The 23,053-nt window shown below is 43.7% G+C and overlaps 1 protein-coding gene across 1 annotated transcript; it reads left to right on the forward strand.

The window, feature by feature from the left end:
• The first annotated feature begins 4,616 nt into the window (after positions 1–4,616).
• PHYH (phytanoyl-CoA 2-hydroxylase) lies at positions 4,617–21,489 on the forward strand. The gene is made up of 9 exons (XM_012765706.3): positions 4,617–4,795; positions 6,160–6,218; positions 8,596–8,706; positions 9,629–9,800; positions 11,670–11,751; positions 13,288–13,469; positions 16,065–16,214; positions 19,702–19,833; positions 21,307–21,489. Exons 1-9 carry the CDS (start codon positions 4,721–4,723, stop codon positions 21,358–21,360), a joined length of 1,017 nt encoding a protein of 338 aa, XP_012621160.1. The 5' UTR covers positions 4,617–4,720; the 3' UTR covers positions 21,361–21,489.
• The last annotated feature ends 1,564 nt before the right edge of the window (positions 21,490–23,053 follow it).

A 23,053-nucleotide genomic window follows, 5' to 3' on the forward strand; every position in this document is an offset into this window, starting at 1 on the left:
TAATTGTCACTGAGTATAGTATCTTGAGTTCTTGGCAAAATTGGTGTAGGGCATTTTAAATTTCAGTGAACAATAAGTAGACAACTATTTGACTTCCTGGTAGCACGTTCAAACCTCACATTGCAGTATATTTATCTTGATGTACTGAATTTATTTTCTGTAAGTCCTATGATACAGTTGCATCCAAAAGTACAGTCTGTTAGAATTCATAGAATTAGTGAATACAGCCTTATCCCTTTTAGGCATCAGGAATTACTTGCAAAGGAATATCAAAGCTTAGCTGATTACTTGCACAGGCTGTGTTGAAGCATTGATTGTGTCTCAGTCCAAGAAAAATAGAAATATTGTGTAAGCAGTATGTACTTTTTGGCTCAGTTTTTAAAAATAAGTATATTATAGTCTTCCAAGTTCTGCATGCCTTAATGAATAAATGTGAATGATTTAAGTTCTGTTTATAGATGTATGAGCCAGCCATTTTCAGTCTGAATTTTATATTCCCTTTAAAAGAGTTATATCTGAGTTCTAAATCTTGGTTTTATTCAGTAGAAACCCAAATAGCTGCACTATACTATAGCTATACTATCCTGTATTTTTAGAAGTACTAGAGCAAGATCGACATGGATGCACATATGAATCATGAAACATGCCAGGGTTCACAAAACAAAGTCCTTTTAAAAGAGCCTGGGAATATCATTTTGCCTGTGCTTAAATCTCTGTATCTTGAATGAGGATGGGGGAGTGAAGGATTGCATAAAGCCTTCATTAAGTAAAATGGTAATAAGGGTGCTCCAAGGCGTCTAGACATGTTTGAGGATTGCTAGAGTCCAAGTTGGCTGTCCGTGCCCAATGCTTCGGTTTAGTCTGTGAATGCAGGGTAAATAGGTGTTGAAGCTGTTCTTTGTAGGGTTTCTCATATTTCACAGTTCTTAAATATGATTTACAACTCTGTGAACACAACTGATGTTTTCAGTGGTTTTTCTCTTTTTTTAATTAAAAAAATTTCTCCTTCCAAATTTGCCCAGCCTGGACTCAGAACTCCTAGGCCCAAGGGACCCTTCTGCCTCAGCCTCCCTAGTAGCTGGAATTACAGGTACATGCCACCACACCTGGCTTTTCAGTAGTTTTTAATTGTCCTAGGTCCTGTTGCCTTTAGAGAGAGTTTTAGGCTTAGGAGAACTGCATGTAATAAAACCTATCAAACCTTCATTGAACAAATAGAAAATTAACTATATCAGTGATCTGATTGCAGAAAATTCAATTATTTTTTGTTGTATTTCTATGACAAGCATATGTTCATAGAAATTTATGGGGACCGGCTGGGTGCGGTGGCTCACGCCTGTAATCCTAGCACTCTGGGAGGCCGAGGTGGGTGGATTGCTCGAGGTCAGGAGTTCAAAACCAGCCTGAGTGAGACCCCGTCTCTACTATAAATAGAAATTAATTGGCCAACTAATATATATATACAAAAAATTAGCCGAGCATGGTGGCGCATGCCTGTAGTCCCAGCTACTCGGGAGGCTGAGGCAGGAGGATTGCTTGAGCCCAGGAGTTTGAGGTTGCTGTGAGCTAGACTGACGCCACGGCACTCTAGCCTGGGCAACAGAGTGAGACTCTGTCTCAAAAAAAAAAAAAATAATAATTTATGGGGACCTATAAAATGTTGATCTGTATCCATTCTCTACTCCTATATTTTGCCTAGTTCTTAAGCAGAGTTGTATAAAATTTCTCTCTAGAAAGAACATAGCCCTATTTTGGTCCATTTTGAAAAACTAAGAAGATTGCAGTAGTTGAATTTTCCTGTTATTATTTTTTAAATAAAAAGCTAGATTTCATCTCTAGCACATTAGGAACTAATAAAAGAAATCTGAAAGCCATACTTATAAATAATTTCTCAAGTATTAGAATAATATAGTTCACTTAGACAGTCTTAAAAGTTATAAAATTAAACAGCCATGGCCCATCTTGTGCCAGACGAATCAGTCTAGTAAACCTGCTTGCATTAAGTTTTGCATTGGTTTAAAGTCCAGGTGACACAATATTCCTCCATCTTTTTATTAACATTTTGAAAAATTTTAAACATACAGAGAAACCCAAAATATACCTGAATGTATTCTCCTAGGAATGTTGATTTCTTGGTATTTGACTACATTTGCTTTCTCCATATGTAACATGTATGCACGCATGCTTGTACATACATACACACATCCTTTGGGTGGAACTACTGCGTCTAAGTACACACTGTCAAGTCAGGGTGGGAAACATCCACTCTGTACTGACATGAACTCTCCTCGGGTAATGCTTGCCCTGCACCTAGCCATACTGTTTTCATGGCAGTTATTATAGTTATAAGGGAAGAATAAAAGAATTTTCATCTTTCTTTCCAGTTCTAAATTAGAGCGAAAAAGAAAAAAAAGAAATTTAAAAAAAAAAGAATTTTCAGAGTATAAAATAACCGAGGTGAGCAAAACTAAGAGAAGTACCCAATGGAGGCTAGGGCTTTGTAAAAATGGGTATCTACTGTATATTGTTGTGCAACTCGCTTCTTTTCGCTTAATATATTCTAGACGTAATTCCCTATCACGTTTAAGGATGGAAAGGTTCTCATTCATTTACACCCTAACATGATATTTTAGTCCAGTGTGCGGCTGTAGGATACCCAGTCACTGAGATATAGGTATGGAAGATGTCTCTGTGCCCCGGTTCTCTCACCTTAAATTTTGTTGACTCATTTAGAGGTTGTACTTCCCAGCCGGGCACTATGGCTCACACCTGTAATCCTAGCACTCTGGGAGGCCAAGGCAGGAGGATTGCTTGAGCTCAGGAGTTCGAGACCAGCCTGAGCAAGAACGAGACCCTGTCTCTACTATAAATAGAAAGAAATTAGCCAAACAACTAAAACTAGAAAAATATTATCTGAGCATGGTGGCGCATGCCTGTAGTCCCAGCTACTCAGGAGGCTGAGGCAGGAGGATCACTTGAGTACAAGAGTTTGAGGTTGCTGTGAGCTAGGCTGACGCCACGGCACTCTAGCCTGGGCAACACTGTGAGACTCTGTCTCAAAAAAAAAAGAAAAAAAAAAAAAGAAAGAAAAAAGAAAGAAAGCTTGTACTTCCCTACCCTAGGTAGTAAGTTTGAGGATTTTTCAAAAGTAGCTATTTACCTAGCCCTCCATGGCGGCACGACAGAATGGATTTCTGTTCAAGATAACAAGTGTTGGGATCTTAAGTGAAAAATGTTAAACCCTGCATCCCTCTGATTTTAAAAAGGCAGCTAACTGACAGCATTCGAGGGTTTCCTTCACGTCTCAGTAACCATCATAACGTCCATGCGTCCTTTGGAGCTACTGACTTCCTAGTCTGTTGGAGAAGGGCGAGCTGAATTCACGTCCTTCGGTTTAGCCGCTCTCAGCAATGCCCGCTTTCCACCACGCGAGGGCAGTAAGGGGACGCGCGTCGCGCAGGGCCCCGCCCGGGGCACCGTTCTCGCGGGCAGGAAGAGGCGGACTTTCTCCTGCTGCCCAACCCCGGGCCGCGGTTCAGAGAGCGGTAAACAAATAAAGGCCGGCGCGGGGGCGCGCCCGGAATCCCGGCTGTGGGAGGCCGAGGCGGTGGCGCCGCCGGAGTCCCGGGGTTCGAGGCTGCAGTGAGCTACGATGACGCCACTGCACTGCAGCCTGGGCGACGGAGCGACACCCTGTCTCAGAAAAAGCAAAAGTAAATAAACACAAGCGAGTCCCCCTGAGAGAGAAGGAATCATGGAGAGAGGGGCGAAGGACCCAAAGTGGGGGCCGAGGGTGGAGCCCAGCAAGCAGCTGGTAATGCCGAGTGCTGGCCTGGGTCTCTCCTGGAGCGCTACCACTGTCACCAGGTCCTCTAGCGACATCATTTAAAAAGCAACGGCGACGCGAGGCGGACATCCTCAGAGTAACTCTTTAAGCTAAAAGCACATTGAGAAAATGAGGGAAAAAATGAGATGCTATGCAAAAAAAAAAAAAAAAAAAAAAAAGCATCGTAGCTATGGAATGGGAAAGAGAGCTTAGAAAAGATCAATTTCCAGTTCTGTAAGGAATGTAAAACTATATATTAGTCTGTGTGAATCAGACGTTTTGGGGAGTCATTAATTTCATTAACTTTTTTTTTTTTTATGACCAGCCAGACTGTTTCTAACATTTTGGGCTAGATTCCCACTAAATGGAACGTTTCTTTTGAACAGTATAGCTGACTTTTGGGGATCGATCTTTGTGTTTTGGTTTTGGTTTTGGTTTTCACTGGGGTCCGAGGAAGGCACAGGCCCGGGAGGAGACGGACAGACAGAAGCTGTGGAGCTGGGGGTGCGGGTGGTCGGGTCTCCGCTCAGCCGCCCGCCACCGTCCGAGCCCGGCCAGAACTCGGGGCCGCCGGGCCCAGGAGCCGCGGGCGGGCAGGGTCCTGGCGACCGCGAGAAACAGGCTGAGGGAGGGGACGGCGGCCGACCGCGGGCGGGCAGGGTCCTGGCGACCGCGAGAAACAGGCTGAGGGAGGGGACGGCGGCCGACCGCGGGCGGCCGAGGGCGTCTCCGCGCACTCCCCCGCAGGCCCGGCTCGGGGCGGCTCTGCCCGGTCCCTCCCGCCCGCGTCCCGGCCTTGGCCCCGTGGCCCTCCGGGGCCGGAGGCGGGGCCGCCCGCACAGTTAAATCGGAACCCAGGCCAGGCCCGCCGGTCTCCTCGCCACCGCCACCGCCATGAACCAGTCCCGCGCTGCCACGCGCCTGCGGACCCTGCTGGGACACCTCGGGGGCCCCCCGGCCGAGGCCGCAGTATCCTTTGGGCTGTGCGGGTCTCGGGCTGGACGCGCCGCCGCCACCGCCTCCGCCGCGGCGCTGGAGGCGGCCGGGCCTGGCGGAGGGGCGGCCTGCGGGCGCCCGCTCTGCGCCTTCCTCCGCGCGGCCGTCACAGCGCTTGCCGGAGCCCGGGGAGGGGCGCGGGGAGGAGGCTGCATCCCCAGGCGCCGGTGGCTCCCACGTCCCCAGAGGGCACCTGCCCGGCCAGAGGGTGCTGCGGGCCGTCCTGGCCTCGAAGGCCGGTTGGGCGCCTCTCCACCGTTCTGGGCTCTCTTAGAGCCTCTGTAGCTGGATTTGTGGACTGTGAGGGTGGCAGGCCGTCACGAAGGGCCTTGTCGTTTCTCCCCTTGGCCGCGCGTGGTGACCTCCGCAGGGACCCGGAGACCTGGAAACGAACGTCCAGGCACAGTCGCTCTGTAAACAGGGGCGCAGAGCTGGCTGAAAGGGACCAAGTCAGGGGCAGGTGACAGGGGCCTTCCGGGGAGGGGACAAGGACGCCAGCCCTTCGGGACAGCGCTGGACTCACGGGCACACAGGCCTCCCAGGCGGAGTCCCCTTGCCCTCCTCCTGGACTGCCGTGTCCTCACCAAATCATCTAAAGACGTCAGTTAAGGACTGATAGCGCGCTTACGAGAATTGAATTTCCGAGAGTAACAATTTAAGCTAAAGAAATAATAAGAGCAACCACAACAAAAGAAACCATGAGGGGCTATGTCAGCCATCTGCGGTGGCTGGATGGAAAAGAGATCTATCTTACCAAAAGAATTTCTTGTTCTTTCAGATATTTACAGTTTTTCTCGACTGTGTGGATCCTGCTGTTCTTGCAGCCATTCTTGATTTTATAGACTTTTTTTTAATGACCAGAAACAGTTTCTCATATTTCAGGCGAAAGTCCTGCTAAGTGAAACACCTTTTGTGACTAGCAGGTGTTTCTCCTTACTTCTAGAGTTGAACCTTGGAATTTTTATTCCTTCAGCAGTTGAGTGGAAGGGACAGTCCGTGGGATACAAGCATGGAACTATGAAGTAGAGTGTGGGTCAGGTCCCCTGACCTTGGCCAGTTACTGAGCAATCCAAACCTCGATTACCCACTCTGCCCAGCAAGGGTGATAAGAAAGCTCTGGATCTTTTGGCCACCTACTCAGGTCATCAGGAAAAGGAAATGAAGGGTTAGAAAAGGGCTGTAGCAGCCTTTAGTTAGTAACTGTTAGTGGTTGTCAAACTGAATTGTCTCGTGTCTATTTAGGAAAACTCCCTCGAAGAACCCATCCAGGCAGGCTGTTGTTTCTAGAAAAGGTCGGCTCCTACATTTTACTTTATTTGCCTTAATTCGCATCCTAGGTAGCTCATCCCACTTTAGGATCTAGTTCCTTTGCCAATTTCCATCCTCAGCAATTCCAGTAAGTAGCTCGAATTTTTGCTTTGAACTATACTGTTGTGTATGTGAAAAGTTTTCGAGTGGTAACTACAATAGAATGTACAATATGTTGCCTGATTAGAATTTATTACACAAATCCTGTGTGTCCAGGATTTTTCCTAATTAGTACAATTGTGGAAAATTTCGAATACCTTGACTTTAATTTTATATGTGTTTTAAAATTCAGCAGGAAGGAAAAATACCAGAAAATATATAATCTGACTTTTAAAAATCCAGGCATGGTAGATCCCATTTAAATTAGCTTGTAGTTTGTTTATGTTGCCACAGTAGCTAGCTAGCTAGCATCTTTGGCTTACCTTAATTCACCTTTTAGGGGGAAGACCTTGATTTTCATAAATTTTCTCACACAGCCACCATTCCAGTCTTAAGGAATGGATTGGGTGATTTGGATTTGTGGCTATGCTATATATTTATTTAGATTTTGTTATTTTGATTACTTCTGAGAATGCATCAATGAGACAATTAAAAATAAAAAATTTATTGAATTTTTTTGCATGCAAAAAACTATATATATTCATTACAGAAAAATTTTAATCAGAGAAATAGAAAGAATTTAAAAAATTATCCGGGCCGGGCGCTGTGGCTCACGCCTGTAATCCTAGCACTTTGGGAGGCCGAGGCGGGTGGATTGCTCAAGGTCAGGAGTTCGAAACCAGCCTGAGCAAGACCCCGTCTCTACCAAAAATAGAAAGAAATTAATTGACCAACTAAAAATATATATACAAAAAAAAAAATTAGCCGGGCATGGTGGCGCATGCCTGTAGTCCCAGCTACTCGGGAGGCTGAGGCAGAAGGATCGCTGAGCCCCGGAGATTGAGGTTGCTGTGAGCCAGGCTGATGCCACGGCACTCACTCTAGCCTGGGCAACAAAGTGAGACTCTGTCTCAAAAAAAAAAAAATTATCCATAATTCCATTACTGGGCAGGGCGTAGTGGCTCACGCCTGTAATCCTAGCACTCTGGGAGGCCCAGGCAGGTGGATTACTCAAGGTCAAGACCCCATCTCTACTAAAAATAGAAATTAATTGGCCAGCTAAAAATATATATAGAAAAAATTAGCTCGGCATGGTGGCACATGCCTATAGTCCCAGCTACTCAGGAGGCTGAGGCAGAAGGATTGCTTGATCCCAGGAGTTGGAGGTTGCTGTGAGCTAGGCTGATACCATGGCACTCTAGCCCTGGCAACAGAGTGAGACTTTGTCTCAAAAAAAAAAGTAATTTTGGCCGGGCGCTGTGGCTCACGCCTGTAATCCTAGCTCTTGGGAGGCCGAGGCGGGCGGATTGCTCAAGGTCAGGAGTTCAAAACCAGCCTGAGCAAGAGCGAGACCCCGTCTCTACTATAAATAGAAAGAAATTAATTGGCCAACTAACATATATATATATATAAAAATTAGCCGGGCATGGTGGCGCATGCCTGTAGTCCCAGCTACCCGGGAGGCTGAGGCAGAAGGATCACTCGAGCCCAGGAGTTTGAGGTTGCTGTGAGCTAGGCTGACGCCACGGCACTCACTCTAGCCTGGGCAACAAAGCGAGACTCTGTCTCAAAAAAAAAAAAAAAAAAAAGTAATTTCATTACTCAAAGGCAATCACTGTTAAAAAAATATATATATAAAAGTATATATATATATATTTTTTTGGTGTATTTCTTTTCATGCTTTTATTTTCCAAACAGTGTTGTGTTTCACATCATTGTAATCATATTTTATTATAATAAGCATTGGCCATACTATTATTTGCCCTTCTTTTTTAATCCCCGAGTCATATTCCACTGAGTGGCTAGAACATCATTACTTTTCCTCCATTAATGCACATTATTGTGGTACCATAGATAATATTTTGAACTTCAAGCTTTTTTTTTTTTTTTTTTTATTGAGACAGAGTCTCCCTTTGTTGCCCAGGCTAGAGTGAGTGCCGTGGCGTCAGCCTAGCTCACAGCAACCTCAGACTCCTGGGCTCAAGCAATCCTCCTGCCTCAGCCTCCCGAGTAGCTGGAACTACAGGCATGCGCCACTATGCTCAGCTAATTTTTTTTAATATATGTATTAATTGGCCAATTAATTTCTTTCTATTTTTATAGTAGAGACGGGGTCTCGCTCAGGCTGGTTTCGAACTCCTGACCTTGAGCAATCCGCCCGCCTCAGCCTCCCAGAGTGCTAGGATTACAGGCGTGAGCCACTGCGCCCGGCCAACTTCAAGCTTTTTTTACTTTTTCAGATTATTTCCTTAAAGTCTTAGAAATGGAAATGCTGAGTGTGAACATTTCTCAGGTTCTTGATACATACTGTTAGGATGTGATTTAAAAACTTAACTTATTTGGGGATTTCTTTTCTTCTCCTTTAGGTATACTTTGGATAATAATGTTCTAAGCCTGGAACAGAGAAAATTTTATGAAGAAAATGGGTTTCTTCTCATTAAAAATCTGGTATCCGATGAGGACATTCAACGCTTTCAGTACAGTAACCCTTTTTTATTTTCCAAAACTACATATTATATGCATGTCATGGAAATCCAAGTTAGATTAGCTCTTGCATATTCAGATAATTTTTGTTATTTGGTTTGTTGGGAAGTATTTAGGAGCCCAGGCTCTGGAGCCAGATTGGTCTGGCTTTAATCTCAGCTCTAGCACTCAACAATCAGTGTCCTGGGCCAATTTATCTAACTTTCATACCTGTTTCCTCATCTGTAAAATGGGGATAACATTATAATGGCACTTGTGTCCTAGAGTTGTTGTTAGGACTAAATGAGGTGAAATACAAGGAGACTATTTTGAACAGTCTGTCACATGGTAAGTGCAGTTTGCTATTAGCATCATCATGTAATCCAATCATAAAAAGATTTCCTAACCTCAGTATGCTAAACTGAGGAATGTTTTAAATCCAGTGGAGGATTCCAGCCTGACAGTTAGGAGCCAGGACTTCTGAGTTGGCATTTTCTTTCTATTCATTTATTTATTTATTTATTTTTGAGACAAAGTCTCCCTCTGTTCCCCAGGCTGGAGCGCCAAGGCACTATCATAGCTCACTGCAACCTTGACCTCCTGGGTTCAAGGGATCCTCTTGTCTTTCGAGTAGCTGGGACTATAGGTGTGCACCACCACACCTGGGTAAATTTTTTTTAAAAAGGGTTTTTTTTGGTAAAGACAGGGTCTTGCTATGTTGCTTAGGCTCATGTTGGATTCTTGGCCTCAAGCCATCCTCCTGCCTTGGCCTCCCAAAGTGCTGGGATCACAGGAATGAGCCACTGCGCCCGGACCATTTATTTTCCATTTGTAGATATTCATGGGGTGCAAGTGCAAATTTGCTACACTGATATATTGCATCATGGTGAAGTCAGGGCCTTCAGTTGCATCCCACCTGCACGTTTCATTTTCTAGGAACGAGTTTGAAAAAATCTGCAGACAGGAGGTAAAACCACTAGGGTTACATATAATGAGAGATGTGACCATTTCGAAATCAGAATACGATCCAAAAAATGAACAAATGGTTTGCAAGATCCAGGATTTCCAAGAAGATGAGGAGCTCTTCAGATACTGCACTCTCCCCGAGGTTAGAGACCATCCTGTGCTTTGTTTGTGTCATAGCCCAGGTGCACGCCTGCCTCTAAAGTCTGCTCTTTTGGTTTGGTCTGACCCTGTTCCATGGAAGGCTCTAAGAGCAGTGGTTTTCAACTGGAGGGGATTTTGCTTCCCAGGGGACATTTTTCTGGTTGTCACAGCAGGGGACAGGGTGTGCTACTGGTTCCTAATGAGTAGAGGCCAGGGAGGATTGCTGCCAGGGGACCCAGAGGTCCTGTAATGCACAAAACAGCCCCCTCCCCCAAACAAAACATGATCCTACCCCAAATGTCAGTAGTGCCAAGATTGAGAAACCCCGTTGTAGAGTTTGCCAATTCTCTTGTTGAGAGAGTTGAGGATTCTGTGTTAAAGAGAAAGATCTCTTCTAACACTCAACAGTGGCGCATGCACAGCGATGAAATTGCTGAGGGTGTTACTTGTAAATCCATTTATTTTTTTCTTTTTGTTTTATGAATCTGGTCAATAGAAGTGTGAGTTTGTTTTTAGATTTAAATTAGGTTTTTAAAAATTTAGCATTCTTTGAGTATCTCATGTTTATGAAAAAAATCCAAGCAGTAGCCCATAAAGTGAAAAGTGAAGTCTTCCTCTGCCCCCCAGACTCAATTTTTGGAGTCAGATAGAATCAGGGTGTGAATGTCATGTTTTTCATTTAAGTGACTTTGCCAACGTGGGCAATTTATTACTCTCAGGTTTGTTTGTGTGGGACATGAATGTGAAAGGTTTATTAATTAATGGGGGCTTGAATTTCAGGCATTGTTATGTGGCTCACATGGGCTGATGTCTAGAGCCCATTTGGGCCTCAGCAGGAGGTGCATAGTAGGTCCTCAGCAAGGAATCCTTTCTGCTTCCCATGTGCAAGGCAGCAGCCTGGCTCCCAGGCCCGGTGACTAGTTAGCACTCCCTGTCACCTTCTTCATAATGTTACGTCTCTCATCCACTATGACCCATGTCACGAGTGGTTTAACATCTTTCTTCCCGCAAGATGAAACTCCACGGAGACAGTGACCTGCTTTTCTTGTTTGCTCTTGTGCCTGTTTCCCATCCCTCTGCCTGGTTCATAGATCTCAGGAATGAGTCATTGAATGAATGGCTGTACCCATAGTCAAGTGTCCCCAACACACTATTCTGCTTTCATCTGGCAGCTGCCAGTCACATGGAGTCTCCAAAAAGGAAGAGGAAACTGCCTGGGCACCCTCTGTGGCTTTGGCTGGCAGAAGAGCCGTTCTTGTCCTTCCTTGTTGATATCTCGTAGAAACTCCTATCTTTCTTTTTTTTTTTTCTTTCTTTTTTTTTTTTTTTTTTTTCCGGTGGAGACAGAGTCTTGCTGTGTCACCCAGGCTGGAGTGCAGTGGTGTTGTCATAGCTCACTGCAACCTCCAACTCCTCGGCTCAAGGGATCCTCCTGCCTCAGGCTCCTGAGTAGCTGGAACTACAGGTGTGCACGACCATACCTGGCTAATTTTCTTTTTCTACTTTTAGCAAGAATGGGGTCTCATTCTTGCTCAGGCTGGTCCTGAACTCCTGATATCAAGCAATCTTCTCGCCTCCTCCTTCCAGAGTGGTAGGATTACAGGTGTGAGCTACCGTGTCCAGCCAAAACTCCTGTCTTTCTTGCAGATAAAAAATGTTTCATTTTCAGTTGGCAGAAAAAAAAAATTCATTCAGAGGGTTGTAGATTTAGAATGATTTCCAAATGCTTTGTTTACAGTGTTGTGAAATACCAATTGGTTTTTTAAACCACTGCCATCTTGGTTCTTGTATGAGTTGAACTGTGTGCCACTTGCTTGATACTTCTAATTTCCCTTGAAGTTTGTTTTGCTTTTACTTTTCTTTTTCTTAGATTCTGAAATATGTGGAGTGCTTCACTGGACCCAATATTATGGCCATGCATACAATGATGATAAACAAACCTCCCGATTCTGGTAAAGGAAAAAATTGTTTCATTAAAATAAGTAAGGTCGATGTTCTTATGATAGTTGTGTGTATAACTGCCAAACTTTGGATAAGTGAGTCTATGTACTTTTATTTAAGTCTTGAAATAGCTCACGTTACAACAACATAGAAGTGCAATGGTGATTTCAGATGTTATTGCTGAATTTTCAGATGACTGGCTCCCACCACCAAATTGAGTTTAACAAACATGACTGTTCCTATATCATAGGCTTCTGCTATTTACTATCTCTAAATTTGATTGACAATTCTTAGCTGTGATAGTGTGGATTTTGCATTCCTGGTCTGAAGGCATTGTTATTATTATGAATACTAACAAAATTAAAATTATTATTGTGAATCACACACTATGGTTGTTCTTTAAATGTCTTGTGCTGCCTAAAATGTAGAATATAAGACCTCACTCTTAGAGAAACTGATTGAGATATAGAACCCAGGTCTTTGCATTTTAAAAACACCCTGAGGCCGGGCGCGGTGGCTCACGCCTGTAATCCTAGCTCTTGGGAGGCGGAGACGGGCGGATTGCTCAAGGTCAGGAGTTCAAAACCAGCCTGAGCAAGAGCGAGACCCCGTCTCTACTATAAATAGAAAGAAATTAATTGGCCAACTGATATATATATATATAAAAATTAGCCGGGCATGGTGGCGCATGCCTGTAGTCCCAGCTACTCAGGAGGCTGAGGCAGAAGGATCGCTCGAGCCCAGGAGTTTGAGGTTGCTGTGAGCTAGGCTGACGCCACGGCACTCACTCTAGCCTGGACAACAAAGCGAGACTCTGTCTCAAAAAAAAAAAAAAAAACCACCCTGAAAAAGTCTAGTGCAGGTGGCTCAGACTGCACTGAGAAATCCTGCTACACCTGCAGTAGACACCAGCCATGAGAGAGTCCTTTATCCTTTTTCGCTTTTTCTTCCTGTTGATGGTGGGAGGAGTTTATGGCATAGGACTGAGCTCAGCACCACGCCTCTTCCTCCCTGATATCTTGCCTGGAGAGATCAGGTGGGGGGGGGGTGGAACCAAGCTCAGAGAACACAACCAGGGCCAGATGTCAATGCGGTCATGGAGACTTTGACCAGACACTGTGCTCAGAATGCCTACAGTTGTGTGGAGGAAAACCTCTTAGAGCACTTTTTATTTTGACATCAACCACTTGGAAGGGGAACTCAAATTTGACTCTATACGACTCTTTTCAATTTAATTAATCCAGCTATTTTTAGAATACTTATTTCATGCTAAGCTCTTGGCCAAATCCAGAGCTACAAAGAAATGAAGCACAATAGAGATGATTGGCATATGTGCGAAAATAGTGTAAACACTCAGTTACCAGCAACCCAGCACTATAGGATTTGGAGCCACCATGTTGATTTGAGGCTGCAATTTGGTGCTTGTCTCTTGGGGCTGTGGCTTCATATGTTGGGTTTCTGCAGGGCTAGGCCATTGTTCTGGTGTTTCAGGCAAAGGGTAAGAATTCTGAGACCGCAGCATCTTCTAAGAGCAGGTTCTGTTTCAGGCAAGAAGACATCCCGTCATCCCCTGCACCAGGACCTGCACTATTTCCCCTTCAGGCCCACCGATCGCATCGTTTGCGCCTGGACAGCGATGGAGCACATTGACCGCAACAATGGTTGTCTGTGCGTGATCCCGGGCAGCCACAAAGGCCACCTGCAGCCCCACGATTATCCGCAGTGGGAGGTAGGTGTGCCTAGCAGCTGCGTGTTAGTCAGAGTCTCTTTCTCTGTTGTTATGTCACATCAGTATACAGCAACAGTTTACCAAGGAGGTGGCATTTCCTTTCTTAGCAAAACATTGTCCCAAGATTTGCATTTAGGATCAGGGAAAGTTCAAGGATGGCAGGTAAAACATTCATCACGGTTGTCTTTCCAACATGCGTTTTTAGCTGTTATTACTGAATTTTCAGATGACTGGCTCTCCCCAAAATGCAGTTTAACAAACATACCTGTTCCTATGTCATAGGCTTCTGCTATTTACTATCGTAGCTGTGACTGTGTAGATTTTGTGTTCCTGGTCGAAGGCATTATTATTACTAACAAAATTAAAATTATTTTTGTGAATCACATGCTATGATTGTTCTTAAAATGTCTTGTGCTGATTAAAATGTAGAATGTAAGACCTCACTCTTAGAGAAAGTGATTCACAAATAGAGCCCATGTCTCTGCATTTTAAGAACACGCCTGAAGAATCTAGTGCAGGTGGCTCGGACTACACTGAGAAATCCTTGTATACTTGCAGTAGTATAGAAGTGGCACCAAGGTGGGGAACTTGGGCAGGTGCCGCTTATGGGATCTGAGATTGTAAAGCCTAATTACAGAGGTAAGACATAAGCACTTCAACCCCACACATGTGTGCTATGTGCAAAGTAAGCCTTGCTCACTGATGGGCACTCTCAGAGTAAGGAAGTGGCCGGAGAGTGGGAGGAACCTAGGGAGCTCACAGGCTAGCTGGGGGAGCATTTTGGAGAGAGCAGAGGTGAGCCAGGAAAGGTGTAATAGGACCAGATTAGGAAGGAAGGATGTTGTTTGTTATACTAATGAGTCTACAATTTATTTGGGGAGGAGAACCGGGCCTTTTCTTTAGGATGCTAGAAGAGCTTTTAATTTTTTAAAAAAACAAAACAACAAAAAAAAAATTTTTGAAAAAACACTTCTATTGAGGTGTAATTGTTATGTAATAAACTGTACATATTTTGGGTGTATAGTTTGATCATTTTTGACACACATACTCCCACTCCCTGGGAAATCATCACCACAATCATGATAATCACTTCGTCCTCCCCATACCCACCCCAGGTAACAACTGAGTTGCTTTCTGTTACTGTAGATGAGTTTGCATTTTCTAAAATGTTATATACATATGATCCTATAGCATATACTTTTTTCTTTTTTGTGACTTCTTTCACTCACAGTAATTTTGAGATTCATTGATGCTGTTGCATGGACCAACTGTTCTTTCCCTTCCATTGCTGAGTGGTGTTCTGTTGCGTGGCTGTACCATGGTTTGTTTATCTGTTCAGCTGCTGATGTTGGAACTATTCAATGCATTTGAGCCCTTGAGTGATGAGATCCTAGCACTTTGGGAGGCTGAGGCGAGAGAATCACTTGAGGCCAGGAGTTTGAGACCAGCTTGGGCAATATAGCGAGACCCTGTCTCTATAAAAAATGAGAAAAATTAGCTGGGTGTGGTGGCATATGTCTGTAGTCCCAGCTACTGGGGAGCCTGAGGGAAGAGGATCACTCGAGCACAGGAGTTTGAGGTTGCAGTGAGCTATGATGACACCACTGCACTTTAGCCCAAGCAAGAGACCCAGATCCTGTCTCAAAACAAACAAACAAAAAACCCTGAAATTGTAAAATGCAATTAAGGTTTAGTGCAAGGGGCAGCATTGGGCTCTGGCTGACTGGAGGCAAAAGGAATAGTTTGGGGGCTTTGGGAGCATATGGAGTATCTGAATCTCTGCTCAAAGTAGGGGCAGTGTGTCATCTGATTAGGTTAGCTTAGGTCACACATCCACCTTGGCCAGGCAGAAGGTCAGAGTGTGAACTCTCCCCATGAAGGAAGTGGTCATTCTCCAAAAAGGAATGGAGGAGGAGGAATGGGAGGCTCCCCCAACCCTGACTCATAAAAGCTTAAAAACTTCAATTGCTTCTCCCTTCCGTTTCCTTAATAAAGATATAACCCATTGCCTAAAGCAGTAATTAGCTTGGGAAATAGCTATAAACAAACACAATGTTTTAATTTATTATTATTTCATTATTCTGATGTCACATGAGTGCTTTTGAACTCAGAAAAATTGAGCTTTTTCTCTCCCCCTGTTTTGGGAGAATAGCTTCTCAGAGATACTCCTGGGTAACAGAAGAAGAATTTGTACAGTATTCTGGGTGAGGAGACATCATGCCGGGGAGGAATGTTTACAGATTCAGACTGGAAGCACCTGGGAGAAAGGTGGTTGCCTGCATGAACCACAAAAGGCGAAGCTGAGCTAGATCTTCATGTATAATTAAGTCATGAAGAGTAGGTGGAAAGTCTACATTTTTCATTTGGTCCGAAAAATATATGTATCAGCGATTTTAATATCCACATGTGACTTTTTAAAACCAGACATCTGAGAGGCCTTTTGATTTATATAATAAAGACATTTTTAAGAAATCTAGTTTAGGTATCTCTTTCTCTTGGGAGAATTTAGCGAGTTCCTACTTTCCTGGTGAGTCCTTGACAATGTTTTTAACTGTGGTGCTTCCTCAAATATAGACTCAGTTTTGCTGCTTCTAGGGGGGAGTTAACATAATGTTCCACGGGATCCAGAACTTCAAGGACTATGATGCCCGCGTGCACATCCAGATGGAGAAGGGGGACACCCTTTTCTTTCATCCTTTGCTGATCCATGGGTCTGGTCGGAACACAACTCAAAGATTCCGGAAGGTATGTATTCACATTGCTGCGCTCTCTGGGTGAGAAAGAAACATTGTAAGATACATTAAAATGTAAAAGACTTGTGATTTCACCAGGAAATAGTAATATATTTGCCTACCTTCTGCTTGTTTTGCTCTTATGGCAAGAAGCCAGGTGACCACTGGATTTTGACTTTGTCAACAGTGAATGATGAACATTCATGGACTTGCTTCCAAACAACAGCTCACTTGCCAGCACACTGCCCGTGCTTTCTGAGGCAAAAACAATGGCTGAAATACTAAAATGTGGAATTTACATTGCTCATGGTAATCATGACAAGAGGAGAGTTTGTGATTATCTTTATTATTCGGAAAAATAATAATTGATCCAAAACAAACATTCTGAATTGGCTGCCCAGAAATCTGATTTAGCAGACAGCCATGGTTTCTTCCCACCACTCAGCCTCACAGTGTTTTAAACTTAATAGTGTCATTGCTGCCGGACGCGGTGGCGCGCGCCTGTAGTCCCAGCTACTCGGGAGGCTGAGATGGGAGGATCGCTTGAGCCCAGGAGTTCTGGGCTGTAGTGCGCTATGCCGATCGGGTGTCCGCACTAAGTTCGGCATCAATATGGTGACCTCCCGGGAGCGGGGGACCACCAGGTTGCCTAAGGAGGGGTGAACCGGCCCAGGTCGGAAACGGAGCAGGTCAAAACTCCCGTGCTGATCAGTAGTGGGATCGCGCCTGTGAATAGCCACTGCACTCCAACCTGGGCAACATAGCGAGACCCCGTCTCAAAAAAAAAAAAAAATAGTGTCATTGCTTACATTTAAAAATTGACAAAATTCCATGTAAGTTCTCCAATCCCCATTCCTCACTTCTCTTAAATTCAGCAGATCTGACAGAACTGTGGGCTTACACTCCCTGATGGTAATGTGGTTGTCCATACTAAATATTGGGGCTCTTTGGGGGGCTTCGAGGGTCTTTACAGTTGATTGCACAGTTCCTACCAGTGGCTCAAGGGTTAGGTGCCAAATTTCATCTTCCATTCATTCATTTAGGCACTCTCCTCTGGAGGCAAAATTTCAGGGGATATCAAACCAAACAAAACAAAGCCTTCAGCAATCAAGTTACATAATATTTTAAAAAATCAAAAATTATGCAGAAAAAAATACACACTGCACACAATACTGAAATTTTCAATAAAAGACAGGATCATATCCTGCACTCGCAGAGAACCCCCAAAGCCATGCAAGTAGGGAAGTGCAGGCACAATGATGCTAATAATGTTGTGAGTTTTAATATATTGGCTTTGTAGTTTTTCAATATTTTTTTCAATAACTGTAATGGTCTGGAAAAATATTAACTGTTATTACATAAAGATATGGATATAGAAGGGCACATTTTTCCTTTTGCCACAGGCTCTGCTACTGCTCTGCGTGGCTGCTGGAGCTCCCATAGGCAAGGAAACTTGTGACTCCACTCCCCAGAAATTTGATGTTTGGGCAAAGTGGGAAGCCCTTCTGATGGGTATAATCACCTTAAGATAATTAACTTGTGATGAGGAAGATGTGTTTTAACTATTGCCTTGCAGCTTAGATCTGTATATAACATTTTATTTTTTTATTTTTTTTGAGACAGAGTCTCGCTTTGTTGCCCGGGCTAGAGTGAGTGCCGTGGTGTCAGCCTAGCTCACAGCAACCTCAATCTCCTGGGCTCAAGCAATCCTTCTGCCTCAGCCTCCCAAGTAGCTGGGACTACAGGCATGCGCCACCATGCCCAGCTAATTTTTTTCTATATATATTAGTTGGCCAATTAATTTGTTTCTATTTATAGTAGAGACAGGGTCTCGCTCTTGCTCGGGCTGGTTTCCAACTCCTGACCTCGAGCAATCCGCCCGCCTCGGCCTCCCAGAGAGCTAGGATTACAGGCGTGAGCCACCGCGCCCGGCCTGTTTATAACATTTTCTACATTGGGAAGAACCAAGTAGCTTCATCTTTACCTCCCAAGCAAGAACCAAGATGGGTAATACATGTCCGTAGTATTTGCCTTGAACTGTCCTTTTGATTTGAGAGGTGTGTATATTATTTTCCCAATCTATTGCCATTACGTAAAATAACAACTCATCCCAAGTTCACCTGGGTAACTAACTTTTGTGACTAGGGAGAGGATAAACTACAGTGAAATATGTTCCCTTTTAAGAATGTGGATGTCCACTCATTAGGAAAATCAAATGCTCAAAACATTAAAGACCTTTACTTAACATGATTACACTCCCTGTTACATCCATACCTTTTGAAAATAAATATCACAGGTAGTTAAATATCTTTTGTAACTTCTCAATTAGTCTTTAGCTGGGAACAAACAAACAAAAAAGGAGGCTGAAAGAAACCGTCAAGAGAGCAAACAGACAACCAACAGAGTGGGAGAAAATTTTTGCAAGCTACACATCTGATAAAGGGCTGATAACTAGAATCTATTTAGAACTCAGGAAAATCAGCAAGAAAAAATCAAACCCTATCAAAAAATGGGCAAAGGACATGAACAGAAACTTCTCAAAAGAAGACAGAATAATGGCCAACAAGCATATGAAAAAATGTTCAACATCTCTAATCATCAGGGAAATGCAAATCAAAACCACAATGAGATATCACTTAACTCCAGTGAGAATGGCCTTTATCAAAAAGTCCCCAACAACAAATGCTGGCGTGGATGCGGAGAGAGAGTAACACTCCTACACTGCTGGTGGGACTGCAAACTAGTTCAGCCTCTGTGGAAAGTAATATGGAGATACCTCAAAGCGATACGAGTAGATCTACCATTTGATCCAGCAATTCCACTACTGGGCATCTACCCAAAAGATCAAAAGTAACTTTATGAAAAAGACACCTGCACTCGAATGTTTATAGCAGCACAATTCACAATTGCAAAGCTATGGAAACAACCCAAGTGCCCATCAATTCATGAGTGGATTAATAAAATGTAGTATATGTATACCATGGAGTACTACTCAGCTTTAAGAAACAACGGTGATATAGCACCTCTTGTATATTCCTGGATAGAGCTGGAACCCATTCTACGAAGTGAAGTATCTCAAGAATGGAAAAACAAGCACCACATGTACTCACCAGCAAATTGGTATTAGTGGATCAACACCTAAGTGGACATATAGGAGTAACATTTATCGGGTATTGGGAGGGTAGGAGGGGGGAGGAGGGGATGGGTGTATTACAACCACGAGTAAAATGTGCAACGTTTGGGGGATAGACATGCTTGAAGCTCTTACTCGAGGGGGGAGGGGGGCATGGGCAATATAAGTAACATTAACACTTGTATCCCCATAATACACTAAAATAAAAATAAATAAATAAATAAATAAAAAAGAGGCTGAACTACAAAGAAACTCATATGGGACTTTGAATTTAGAAATCAAGCAGCAAGGGAGAAAAGGACTCTTTTCTTGGTTGCTGGTATTAATGGGATGTTTTTCTCCAATATCAATTTGTTCCCTTTCACAGGCAATTTCTTGCCATTTTTCCACTGCGGATGGCTACTACATCGACGTGAAGGGCACTACACAAGAAAACATTGAGAAGGAAGTTCAGGGGATAGCAAGTCGACTCTATGGGGTTGATAACACCAACTTGAAGGTATGTTTGTATAAAACAATGTGGTAAAAGTCTAATCTTTTTTCTGCAGATGCTTCATAATTCTTTTTTGAGACAGAGTCTCACTCTGTTGCCTGGGCTAGAGTGCTGTGGCATCAGCCTAGCTCACAGCACCCTCAAACTCCTGGCCTCAAGCAATCCTCTCGCCTCAGCCTCCTAAAGTGCTGGGATTATAGGCATGCCCCTGCACCCAGCCTAACACCCTGAATTTTAAGGCAGAAAAATAAAATGTGTACATTGTGTTGGAGGTTTGTCAAGGTTGTGCTAAATGAATACCTCCTGTATTTATTTATTTTAGTTATTGTATAAGTTAAGGTTTATCAGTTTTATTTAGAATAACAATGTTAACTTCTGCTATGTAATTCTTTGTAAGATACAAAAGCACTTTCATGTCCCTTTTCTTATTTTCTTCCCCAAAACCCAATGGAGTAGTCAGTAGATCTCTGTGCTGTTAATGAGAGGGTAATGAATCCCAGAAATTGGCCTAAGTTATGTAAGAGACAGAGCTATAGATTTCAGAGTCAGGTTTAATTCAAACATCATCCTTTCCACCATACCTTGACGTTTGCTCAAAAATAAACAAAAATTAGGATATAAGAACATTTAAATGTTTTATTAAACATTTTTTATTAAACTTTTATTAAACATGTTTTATTAAAGGCTGGGCGCGGTGAGCGCCTGTAATCCTAGTACTCTGGGAGGCCAAGGTGGGCGGATTGCTCGAGATCAGGAGTTCGAAACCAGCCTGAGCAAGAGCGAGACCCCGTCTCTACTAGAAATAGAAACAAATTAATTGGCCAACTAATATATATAGAAAAAATTAGCCGGGCATGGTGGCGCATGCCTGTAGTCCCAGCTACTTGGGAAGCTGAGGCAGCAGGATTGCTTGAGCCCAGGAGTTTGAGGTTGCTGTGAGCTAGGCTGACACCACAGCACTCACTCTAGCCTGGGCAACAAAGTGAGACTCTGTCTCAATTAAAAAAATAAAATAAAATAAAATAAAATAAATAAATTGTTTTATTAAAAGCAAAGGGGAAACAAAACCCAAATAACCCAGTAACCCATGACACCATTTTCACAATTATGCTCTAATCAGAGGTAGACCACTCAAAATGGTTCAGTCAAGTAGCATAAAGGCAAGGAAGAAAATGGTAATGAGCTGTTTGTAGGTGACCAGACGTAACACAGACCCAGTTACACCATATGTGATCAACAAGTGCATGCAATGAAATGGGGCTGACAGCTTGGGGACTCAGTGACTTTGTTTAGTTAACACTGTATTACATGTCGGTAAGTAGATTAATTGGAGTCTCAGGATATGTTTTATTTAATAATCAATATATAACTGTTATATACATTTGCTTTTCCTATATAACCTAGAGTCTAGAAATCTACTTTGTCTCCTGGTGAAATTGAAGCATTCCATAAACTCATTCTGTTTGGCTTTATTTCCAGGATTTTTGGATGTTTCGGGCTCGACTGGTGAAAGGAGAAAGAACCAACCTTTGAAATAGCCCTTTGCTACAACTGTTTTAAAGGAAACCAAAATGAAACAGGGTCTTTAAAATTTCCACAATTGTACTAATTAGGATAAATCCTGGAAACACAGGATTTGTATAATAAATTCTAATCAGGCAACATATTGTATTGTCTATTCTACTGTAGTTACCACTCGAAAAACTTTTTACATACACAATAGTATAGTTCAAAGTGAAAATTGGAGCCACTTACTGGAATTGCTGAGGATGGAAATTGGCAGAGGAACTAGATCCTGAAGTGGGGTAAGATACCTAGATGTGAATTAAGGCAAATAAAGTAAAATGTAGGAGCCAACCTTTTCTAGAAACAACAGCCTGCCTGGATGGGTTCTTCTAGGGAGTTTTCCTAAATAGACACGAGACAATTCAGTTTGACAACCACTAACAGTTACTAACTAAAGGCTGCTACAGCCCTTTTCTAACCCTTCATTTCCTTTTCCTGATGACCTGAGTAGGTGGCCAAAAGATCCAGAGCTTTCTTATCACCCTTGCTGGGCAGAGTGGGTAATCGAGGTTTGGATTGCTCAGTAACTGGCCAAGGTCAGGGGACCTGACCCACACTCTACTTCATAGTTCCATGCTTGTATCCCACGGACTGTCCCTTCCACTAAACTGCTGAACGAATAAAAATTCCAAGGTTCCACTCTAGAAGTGAGGAGAAACACCTGCTAGTCACAAAAGGTGTTTCACTTAGCGGGACTTTCGCCTGAAATATTAGAAACTGTGGCTGGTCATTAAAAAAAAAAAAGTCTGCTTCGAATTCATTGAAATTACGTAGAAGCTAAATATCATTCTGCATTTAAGAACCGTGTTCTTAGTGTTATATACAAACACTATTTTTAGAACGTCAATAGCTCAGGAGGTCTGAATTTTACTGGAAAAAATATTCCGTGAATGATGTGGTCTCCTCAGCGCTGACACCAGTTACGATTCTCGAAATCTAGGGACCACCAGTGACTGAAAACGGTGGTTCCTGTGTCAGAGGGTGTCATCCAGCCCTTCCCTCCTTGCACAGACGGTGACGGGCAAAGCCAGAGAGACAAGTGACACCCCCGAGGTCAGACGGAGTGAGATTGTACCGGATCTGTCCGTGTTCGAGTCCAGACGTCTCAACTGCACGCACGGCGGGCAAAGCCGAGCGGAATAATCAGCCAGCTTGTTCAGGCGTCTACACGACCACTTCCTACGGTTCGGTGGCGCCTCTGATTACGTCTATAACTCGCTAAAGACTCCTTAGTTGGGAAAAAAATGCTCCTTTTCACATATCTCAGATTTACTGAGGAAACGGATAGGATGCCTGGGTCAGTCTTTTGAGACCACAGCGTCCGACGTAAGATCCTCAGGGAAGGTGTGAGGGCAGCAGCGGCGTGTGGGGCGTGTGGGGCGTGCGCGGCGGGTGACGGTAAATGTCCCGGCTTCTCTGCATTCGCCGTCCCCTTCACCTCACAGAGGCAGAAAATGGGGCTCAGACAGCCCGGAAAGTGTCAGGAATTCAGTTCGGACCTCAGGGAAAAATACCGCACGGGAAGATTTGAACTTCGCGCGCGCGCTGGGAGGCGCCAAACACCCTGTTTTACCTCAGGGCGCCTAAAGCGGCACCGACCGGAAGTTCCCTTGCCCTTAACAAATATGGCGCTCGATGACGTGGACCAATCAGATTGCTC

The sequence above is a fragment of the Microcebus murinus genome, chromosome 25, assembly GCF_040939455.1.
Source record: "Microcebus murinus isolate Inina chromosome 25, M.murinus_Inina_mat1.0, whole genome shotgun sequence".
In the NCBI taxonomy this organism is placed as follows: domain Eukaryota; kingdom Metazoa; phylum Chordata; class Mammalia; order Primates; family Cheirogaleidae; genus Microcebus; species Microcebus murinus.